This window comes from Micrasema longulum, unplaced genomic scaffold (genome assembly GCF_059751315.1).
Source record: "Micrasema longulum isolate JH-2025_06_02 unplaced genomic scaffold, ASM5975131v1 h1tg000045l, whole genome shotgun sequence".
Classification (NCBI taxonomy): Eukaryota; Metazoa; Arthropoda; class Insecta; order Trichoptera; family Brachycentridae; genus Micrasema; species Micrasema longulum.
Window position 1 is genome coordinate 900,503 of NW_028277252.1, and position 11,016 is coordinate 911,518.

Genomic DNA, 11,016 nt, shown 5'->3' on the forward strand with positions numbered 1-11,016 from the left:
AAACGCTCAGTAAAAATTACATAGTTACGTGAGTATTCTTCTAAGAAAAAAAATGTGGTCAAACAGTATTTATAACTCAAAACAGCCAAATTTACTTAAAGGTACTTCTGGGATTTTTGGGGGAATAGTTCCTTAACAAGGCCACAGCCGACTACCCCACCAGATCTTCACAGAATAGTTAGTGCAATTAGAAAGAACATGCCTATTGCGGTGAATATAAGCCTGGTACATAATAAGCGAGGCAAAAAACAAGCCACTCCCATTTAAAAAATAATTCAAAAAACTTCTGGGGGTGCGAGATATTTTGAATTATGAACCCCACGTTCGGTAAAGAAACGAACTAACTACTGAGCCACTAGCAGAATAAATAAAGCATAAAATGTACAATGACGTTTGCATAAGTAAAACAATAGTATATATAGTAGAACATCAAATTTAAACTCTGTTTAAGGAAATTTCTTAACAAATCATAGTAATTATTCAGCCTCAAGTACGAATCTGTGGAAATCTTGCCGATGTGCTAAACGCGGTCTGAAAATCCTTTTACCCCCTCCTATGTCCCTCCCACTCCCCTACCCTTCACCTACCCGAACCGCTGCTCGGTAGACGTGAAATCATCGAAGCGTTAACGTTTTTCCTTCTCCCTCCCCCACCTCACTTATCCTCATCACCCAATGAGGATACAACTCTCTGACCCTCGCCTCGTTCTGATACAACTCGAAATAATGTACTGACAGACTAACAAAACACGTAATTTTTGTTTGTTTATATTCCATAAAAGTTGTTTTTAATTACACCAAATGTTAAATACTATACTTATTAAAATGATTGAAATATTCTACTGACATTTCTTGGTGGAACTACAATTTATTCATGTTAAAAATGGTCAGACCATTATGACGATGTCGGTCGCGATCAAACCCGGTTTTGGTGAAAGTGGAAAAAACTAAATACAGTATTTTTATTATTATAACAAGAATGAGTTACGCTCGATTTATTAAAGAAATTGTTCATAGAAAATTTTTGTGTTGATTCGGATCAAAAAATTGCTCTTAATATTTTTTGAACAATGCATTTTGTATAGTAACGCATATTCTGGGTGTGTCCAAATATTTTTGAACTGATTCTGGATCCCTTAAGGAATTGATATCAACATTAAACATTTGTTCGACAGCGGTAGAGCTGTTGAGAATATAGAAGTCTAAGCATTTACAGAGCTTATGTTTTATCATCGGCTAGGTTCAATGATCACTTTGCACATTGTGTAACATTCACCGTTCTGCCTATATATAGTTGACTTCCAAATTCACGTGTGGAATTACATGCATGCATGCTAAGAATATTAAAGCCGATAACACATCATAAACATTCATATTCTGAACAGCTTAATTTCTTTTTAAAAAATATCTAGTATTTTTGTTGTACAGTACCTATTTGTCATAGATACTTCCGGACATTAAATTTACTGTAAAATTTATTGTTTTTTATCATCTTTAATTAAAATGCTACATACTTTTTAGTGTCAAGGTAGAGTGGGAGTCGATCCTCAGACCACTGATCCGTAAGTACACGAGACCACAATCTGATTCAAATATCATATATCTTATGTATATATTTTATATTATGTAAGATTGTTGACATTATGCATTTATGTTCAACATTTCAAATAAATTATTAAAATTCAAAAACCTTAAATATACTTAAGCTTTTGTTGTTATTTTAATCATTGGATCATATATATCTACATAGAATCTATCGAGATTAATCGACTTGGAAAATCATCATTTATACTAATTGAACGAAAAGTGTAAACAAGTGTACAAGCTATTTAAAAATGCAGCATCAATAATTTGTTTGTATTATTCTCTTGTACGTAGCAAGTTGGAATTCGGAAGTATTGTTTGGTCACCTCATTAGGTAATTTATAAAAATATAATTGAAACTGTACAGAAAAAAATCCTTCGTTCTTTGTCATTTAAGTGTAACATGGGCAGAATACTTTAATGTTATGAAGAGCGCTTGGAGTATTTTAAAATTGAAAAGCAAGAAACTTGGAGACAAATTAAAGATATGATGTACTTGTATAATATAATTCACAATAATGTTTATTCAGTGTTTTGTGTTGAAAACGTGTCATTGTACGTTCTCCGTAGGCGTCTAAGATCACCTAATACATTTTTTCTTCCAATTACAAACAATTCGGCACATTTTAACCCTCTTGCAAGTATATTAAGACTCTATAACAAAATAGAAAAAAAAGTTAACATTGACATTTATCATGATAGAGCAAATGATTGTAAAAAAATGTTACTATGTGTCTTAAATCAAATGCCTAATCTTTATTTTTGTGTATGTAAAGTAACTTTAGTATATTTTATTGCATCTTATATATTTTTATTTTCTCTTTTCTTTTCTTAAAAAAAAAGTAGTTTCTTATGTTCAACTCAATTTTATTTCTTTAACTCAATCTTTATTCTTATCTTTCACTAAACTTAATCTTTATTATTACTCAAATTGATTTTACACACTTATTTTATATAATTTATGAAAGATGGTGGAGTTCTATAATTAAGAATATATATTATAAAGAATGTTAGTAATGCTTACTTATAAATTGTATGTATTTTATGTATTCTTGTTGAACTTCCAAATAAATAAATAAAAAAAAATTAAAAAGTGTAATGTTTCATAATATTTATAGAAGAACTAACGAAATATAAATTCGTTATCCCTGTAACCACTAACCGGAGGTTCAGCTTTAAACTCGTCTCTGTCATTACAAAACTTATCTTCCACTTTCAAAGGAAATTGAGATCAGTGTTCTTCCTTTACTGCACTGAATTGAATAGACAATCGCGTAACTTTGTGCAAACTAACTTGATGTAAATTGCTGTACAAATTCAAATACTGATATAAAATGTTTAACTGCGGAGAACCTACTTCATGAGAAATGTAGTTTATGAAAAAGTTTTTATTTCGCTCATATACCAGAATTATGAAATTTACATTTAAGTTTTTTACGTGTTTTTTAAAAATCAAAAACCAATATTAATTTAGAGTTTAATAACACATAATAGGAACTTATTAGAAAGCATTACGTTAAATATAATTTTCAATATTTTTGAAACTCAAGTTTACACAAGATATAATTCTGAAAAGCCCGTGGGTACCAACTGTGAATTTTTACCCTTTGCCTTAATAATTAGGTACTTAAAAAAACAAAGATTGATGGGAGCATTAGGTTCTCGTAGTCATTATAATCATTTCCATTTCAGCACACACAGTGATGCATAGGGCAGTATATAACACTTGTTAAACAAATGCAGCGTTTTTCAATCATCTGTTAAAAAAAGTAAGGTGAGTAGTCTTACGCTTTAGATGCTGGCACCTAGAGACCAGACCGTAAACAATGAAATATTGCAGCTTTAACGTCTTGATAACAAAAAACATATGCTCAGTTCTCTACGTAAAATCGATTTCACCTAAATGCCCATCAATTTAAGCATCTTTTTGATATATTTAATACGTCGCTTGCTTTAATTAAATCTAAAACTGTGTTAATTACTTAATATTTTTTATTATTAAAAAAAATCATCGATTTTAGGGTCACTTGTGAATTTTATTATTTATACACGACTCATAACACACATATTATTTTTTTCTATGGAAACTAAAAAAAAGCGTGTAATGCTTATCCAATATCTGAGATGTCACTGATTGTTTCAAAATTGTAAATTCAAATGAAATTTTAAATTTTTTTTAATGATAAGTTTGTTTAAATGTTTGTACACAGGCTGGATTTCTGATGGAAGTAAAAGAGCTTCTAAATATCCTCCCTAGAGAGTTATTAGAAGCGCTTTTACTTCACAATAGCCAACAAACGGAAGAGTTGACGAAATATAATTGTTTAAAGATAGGCAGAATGACGAATGTTACGCAGTGTGTGAAGCTGTCACTTAAACCAACCAATAACAGGTAATAAGCCCTGTAAATGCCTTGACTTCCACATTCCCTTTAGGACAATGTTATCCCCTTTCTGTTCCAAGAAACTCGTTTTAAGTGAAAAAAACTTGAAAGTTTTATTAAAGTATGAATTGAAAAGACCAGTAAAATGCCTTACTTAACGGGAATGTTGTACGTTTATGTAAGTGTATTATATTTGTACGTGAAGGACAAAATTAGAGGGTTAATTTGAAAATGTATCAAATTTGATTTTAAACACCACACGGGCCAGGTCCAGTTTAAATTGTTATTTGTGGTATGGTATAAAAAAAATCATTGAATTGAAATAAATCGTGGATATCACAGGATACTATTTCAAATATATTTAAATGATTGTTGGGTTTAAACCTTTAGAGCTATTTTTTTTTCATTTTAATATTCTCGACATCCCGCGGCTGGCTGTGTCTGGAGGCTACGCTTTGATTTTCAATTTAGAAACAAATTGCTATCTGTAACTAACCTCCTCCAAAGCTTGAAAATTTCTTTGAAGCCTTGCTCAGCTAAAAAAGGGAAAATATAAAAACTTGGTTATAAACTTAAATTAATAATATTATTTAAATTTGGGATTCATCATCATCATAAAATATTATATAGAACATGGAATCTTTTTTTTTAGACATTAACAAATTTGTAAGTTTGATTAAATCAAAACTTAATGTTACACACCTTTTTTCATACGGCGTTTTATATTTTTTTAGAATGCTATACATTTTATGTATTTTAACCAATCATAATATTTGTTTTACAACCCGTAATTTGTAAATCATGCTTTAAGTAATGTTAGTAAACATTAGGATATAAACACTTACTCACTTTTTATGTTTACCGGTTTCAAGACGCACCCGTCTCTTCGTCAGGACTCACACTACACTAACATGCCAGTACTAAAATACACTTTCACCTTCACCGTAGTGTATGTAGCATTAATGAAAAAATACATGCAGTTATAGGGGAATGCAATCACCATTGCGACTCTTATTTGTATTTTAGTATTTGCATGTAAGTGTCATAAGTGTCCTGACGAAGAGATGGGTATGTTTTGAAACCCGCTGACGTGAAAAGTCGGTGTGTGGCTATATACTTATATTAACTAACATTAGTTAAAATGTTTGACTTCAAAGTTAATGTTAACTTAAATAATTAATACATGTTTGAAGTGTTTTAACAAATCGTTTTAAAGCTAGATTAGAATACGTCATGCAGCTACAGAGCGCATAAACGGTGGAAATTCTAGACCCAGTTTGTGAAATTTATTTTTGAAATACTTTGATTACGTACGAAAAAATACATAAATACTTGTTACACGTTTTATCTGTGTCCGGGTGGATGAAGAATACAGTTCTGTGTGTGAAAAAGAACCAGAACCCTAGACGAGTGTTTTCGACTCAATGGCTACTCTCAAGTAAAAATCCTGAAAAAGGAGTTGGCGCATTAGCCTACCATGCTTGACGTCCCGGTTTCGATTTCTTGTCGGGTCAAAGTGAAATATTTATTTTAAAGGTGGTTAATCACTAGGATTTTTGTCGGTCTCGTGGTGTAATGGTCAGCGCGTTTAACTACTATGCAAGAGATCTCGGGTTCGATTCGCGACATGGTTGATATGAAATATTTGTTTAGAAGGGTGATTTTAGACTAGAATATTTCATTGGCCCAGGACTTATACCCGAAGCGTGAGACTAATCATCTTACCTTCACGCAACAAAAAAATATGAAGATACGCTGCAACTGGTGTACCAATGCTGGGCTCTATGCACCATTATGCGGTGCGGGTGCGGAAAGGGAATGATGATGATGAATCACTGAAATTTTTCCCTAATGCGTTAAACTGATCTCACTACCATTGTGTAACGGATGATCAAGGTACGCCGCATTTGGTGTTCCAATGTTATGTCCTATGCACCATCTGGTACGAAAAGGGGGATGCTGTTACACGTTCTCTTTAGTTTATTTTGTATAATGAAATTCAACATGGTATTATTTTTACGATCAATAAATATTAAATCATAACCGAAATCTGACGATGTCAGTATCGACAAAACCCGGTTATTCGTGAAATATATTTAATTGAATTTAAGGAAATACAGTGTTTTTATTTTAACAATTAAAATACAGTTCCTCCAAAAAATGTCATAAGAAAAACTTAATGAAAAATATAAATTATTAAATTAAAACTGAACCATGTTAAAGTAATAGGTACCCAATGATCTTGGACTCAAAATTCTATAGTCATCCCTTTAACCACTTCACCCAGCGTACCCTCTCATCGGGGGTGGTATGCTGAAGCACCACGAGGGAGGTAGGAGGGGGGGCTGGTTGCCATGGTGACCGGCACCCCGCGGGAGGGGCGGAGACCAAATCAGTGCACCAATGGCACGACAGAAATAAATTGCTTCCCCCACCCACTACCCCCCTCCTCACCCCACAGGCCCAAGTCCAGACAGAAGAGGTTAAGAAATGAGTAATGAAGCCTGTATACTGAGCAAACTTACATCACATTATGTAGATTTGCGTTTATTTCGTCGATTAAAAGGTAATTAACCTTTTCCAAAATAATCTCTCGTCAAACAAAATGTACATGTCGTATTGCATTTCGCGAAATATAATATAGAATCGCGTTGCTAGTGTTGCCAAGTCATGAATCAGAGGTACAAAGTTCAAACCCACTCTACCACAACTTGATTCTCATATTCTGATAGTGAGTTATTAACAACTCGTTTAAAGCGGCCCTAAAACTTAAATATTTGGGTAAATCGTAAAAGTAAATAGTTTTTTTAAATTTTTTATAGTTTTTGTTCAGTTATCATTACTCTTAATACTGTTTAACTGATTTCGTAAAATAAATAACTTAGCAGGTAAAATGATTCATCCAGATAAATTTCACAACGCTTGGTTCAGGGAATGTGAATGTTCAAACATAGACAAAATTGTGAATGTTACACATTTTGTAAAATGATCACTTTAACCAACCAAAATCAGGTCATATGCCTTGTAAATACCCTGGCTTTAATTTTCCCTTCTCAAAATATATATATCCCCCCTGTTGCAATTAATTTTAAGCCGTAGCCATTTTGTACGTATTGTAAAATATTACTTTGTCAAAAAGTAATAAAATGTAAATATAAAAATAAGATAGATTTTATTAACTAACTAACTAACTAACCATCACGCCATTTCCCCAGAGGGGTAGGCAGAGAGGATAGAACGCCACACCACTCTGTCCTGGCACACTTCCTTTGCTTCCTTCACATTCATACATCTTCTCATGCACGCACGTCGATTATTCCGACTTTTCACGTGACCACTTTCAAGAATTTGTTGTACTTGATCATGCCATGTCTTTCTCGGCCTTCCTCGACTTCTACAACCAGACACATTCGCATCATAAATCTTTTTAGCCGTTCTTTCATCATTCATTCGCTCCACATGACCGAACCATCGCAAAAGACCTTTCTTAATTTTGTCGATAATGCTTAACGCAAAAGACTGCAAAAGACCTTTCTTAATTGCGTCGATAATTTATAGATTTTATTAATATTTATAAATTAAATTCAAACATATTTTGTTTGTGTGCAATAGAACCAGAATCCTAGATGAGTTTTTTTGACTCGATGCTGCTCTCGGGGAAAAGTCCTGAAATCGGAAATCGAGCGGTTAGCACGTTAGCCTACTACGCTTGAGGTGGACGTGAAATGCAAGTTTTATAGGTCTTCTGATCTGCAATATTTCATCATTGCTAGACTGGCACCTGCAGCGTAAGACTCATTACGTTACCTTCATGTCAGGGATGATCGAACTACGCGGCAATTTGGTTTAACAGCGCGGTGACCTATGCACCGCGGATGCAGATAAGGGTTTGATGATGGCGATGACTGAAGATACACCAAGTAGCTATGGTCATCCTCACGTTTACGGGGTACAGTAGGTAATTTAGTAATATCAGAGCTATCATCCCCGAAGTACGTTTAGAGATTTTCAATTTGACAGGGATGGTCCAGATTGGAGGGCCGAGGTGAATATAGGACACGCTTGGGACAGCCGTACCCGAATATTGTTACACCTTCTACAATGTTTTCATAAACTATTAAAAAAATTCAAATAAATATTAGTAATACGAGGAAGATGAGTAAATTTATTATTATTTATTTATTTCGCTAGTAAATTTACATTTTTTATAAATTTACAGTATTAACGAAGAAAATTAATGAACATTACTTAAATTATACCGTAGTGGAAGTTTTTCGAGTAAAGATTCAAATTGCGTGTATTCAAATGAAAGATTTACTTGCATATAACATGGAGTTTTTTACTCATTTTAGAGCTTACCTAATTATAACAGATGTTTGAATATGATAATAAGAAATATGGACAATATTGAATTAATTTAGCCGTTGCAATGAAAATTAGTTAAAATTACTAAAATGTAGTGTCGGCTGAGACGTTGCGTTTCACGCCTAAACTAATACCAGCGCTGAACGGAGAAAGTCTGGCTTTTCGGTATGGTAAATTGGTATGGTGAACTGCCTGGCAATTGGTGTTGCCGGTTACCTTTTTTATATTCATAATTATGTAAAATCACGATTGACAACCCCAGCGTTCACTAATGTATAAAATAATATTTTTTTAGTCTCCCATCAGTCTGACGATGTCATTCACGATGAAACACAGTCTTGTAAAAAATATGAATAAAACTTAATATTGCGTTTTTGTTATAATAATTAAATTTCAATCAGTTATTTTCCCAATACGAAATTATTTTACTATGAAATTCAACCCAAAACTTCAGCGAAAAATGCAAACTACACTGGACCTCAAAAAATGGAGAAATTTAATTCCCAAAGTATTTTTTTTACCCCGCGCTGTATTCTTACTGCGACTCTGAGTTTAATATCAGTGCTTGTTCGGTGCTAAGAAATGTCAAATCAGCCATAAATTTTATTTGTCCATTGGGGATTATGGAATCGAGACCCGAATACAGAAGCTGTACCACTGGACCAAACAGATTGGAGGAAGCGAGACAAACGAACGGATAAAGGGAACGAACTAATACTCGTATTATATCATAGAGTCGTATACTAAACTGTCATAGAAAGTGATAACCGTAGGAAGCCGAACCGACTTATAATGTGATCGTAAAAAAGGTCGACTGAGATTAGATATTTCGTACTCTTCTGACCTTTTTTATAAACAACAAAAGCGCTAAATTCTTACCTTTTCTTTAAAATTATTACGATTTTCCTGTTATTTTAACATCACAATTATTGCATTTATAAGTGGCTTTCTCGTTAATATACTTGCTATTCTCGATCTTGCATAAAATTGGATTACTGGAGATTTTACATGTAATTTTATTTCACATTTAATATTTAAGTTTTTTATTTAGTTTTCTTGGAGCAAAACTTTTTTTAATTATGATTTTCTTTTTTCTGTGAATAGTTTCAATATTTTTACACTTCTATAAAGCAATTAATCTTACAATAATTTTTTTGATGTTGAGCAAATTCTATATCCATTATATTCTATTGTAGATAGTATTTTTCATCATTATAACATTACTTTACCGTATAAACATGTTATGTTGAAACCAAATAAACTATAAACTATTAAAATTAGTATGACAATAAATAAATTCACAGCAAATTTAAAGAAATTTTTTGAACCCGTTCAAAAACTGCATTCTATTTTAATACGTATAATGTATTATTATTTTCTGTTTTTCTTTTTTAATTTTATAAGTTTTTTTCTCATGTACTAGTGAATTTAAAATTAAATAAATTCTAATAAATAAATAACTATAACAGGTTAAATCACTCTCCAAGCACAAGAGTTAGCCTCTTTTTTTCGAGAGTTACAGTGATAACATTTACCAAATGTATAAAAGTACATTTGTATTAGAATGAAAAAAACCATGTACCATTTATGTAAATCTATTGATTAATAATAAATAAGTAATAAAAAATGCATTCATGACGACAACATTGAGCAGGCAGTATTTGAAAGCAAAATTGCTCTGATGTCGTTATAAAATATTACATAAATATCTACCTAGATTAAAAATCGAAGAATTAAAATATTATTTCTCTTTTTTTCAGGTGAAAAGCCCCATAAGTGCCAGGTGTGCGGCAAAGCCTTCAGTCAGAGCTCCAATCTCATCACCCACTCCCGCAAGCACACCGGCTTCAAGCCCTTCGCCTGCGACCTCTGCGGGCGCGCCTTCCAGCGCAAGGTCGACCTGCGGCGGCACAAGGAGACCCAACACACCGAACTGCGGCCTTTGGGCGCCCTGCCACCGCAAGCCACGCCACTCTGACATGGCCAAACTTCTTGCGGACAAGTAGGCATGTGACTCGGTCAAACCTCTTGTAGACAAGTAAGAATGTGACTCGGTCGAACCCTTCGTGGACAAGTAGGAATGTATTCAGGTACTTGTGAACTAGAAAAGAACTCGGCCGATCTTCTGGTGAACAAGTAGGCATGTATGTGACTCGAACAAACTGTTCGGTGGACAAGTAGAAATATAATTAAGTCAAACCCCTTGCGGAAAAGTCGAACAGTTGCGAATCAGACCAAATGTGACTCGGTGACGTTGCAAGTATTTGCAATATGACTGAAACGCGAATTCTGTTCAAGTGATTTTGATTTATCTTCAATACAGATTATATGAAGAGTATTGACTGTATTATTTTGCTCTGTTATACTCGTTTACACAATTTAATGAGATTTGACCGTGGATTGTTTCAAGACTGTGACTTCAGTCCCATTTCTGAGAAGATTACAAGTTACAAGCCGGGATCTAAGCATGTTTTATTTTAAAATGTTATACCATTATTTCATGGACTGGCAGGATTGTAAATGTGGGTTAGAATTATTGTAACTTAATCATTCCTCGATGAATGGTAATTAATTTGTAAAGTAAATATTGTGAATCTTAAATACCAAGTCAAAAACTATTTATTTATCTTTTTTTCAAAATTCGGGTGCCCAAAATCATTTGCAAACGAGCAGAGGCAAATGTAA

General features: G+C 33.1%; 1 protein-coding gene across 1 annotated transcript in view; it reads left to right on the forward strand.

Annotated features, from left to right (window-relative positions):
* The window catches only part of sens-2 (zinc finger transcription factor senseless-2), a 120,846-nt gene extending 110,392 nt beyond the window's left edge, over window positions 1-10,454 (forward strand). The window contains exon 5 of the mRNA XM_088228189.1: window positions 10,092-10,454. Within this exon, the coding sequence (XP_088084315.1) occupies window positions 10,092-10,309 (218 nt within the window). The 3' untranslated portion in view covers window positions 10,310-10,454. The remainder of the gene's footprint in view (window positions 1-10,091) is intronic.
* Window positions 10,455-11,016: the final 562 nt, after the last annotated feature.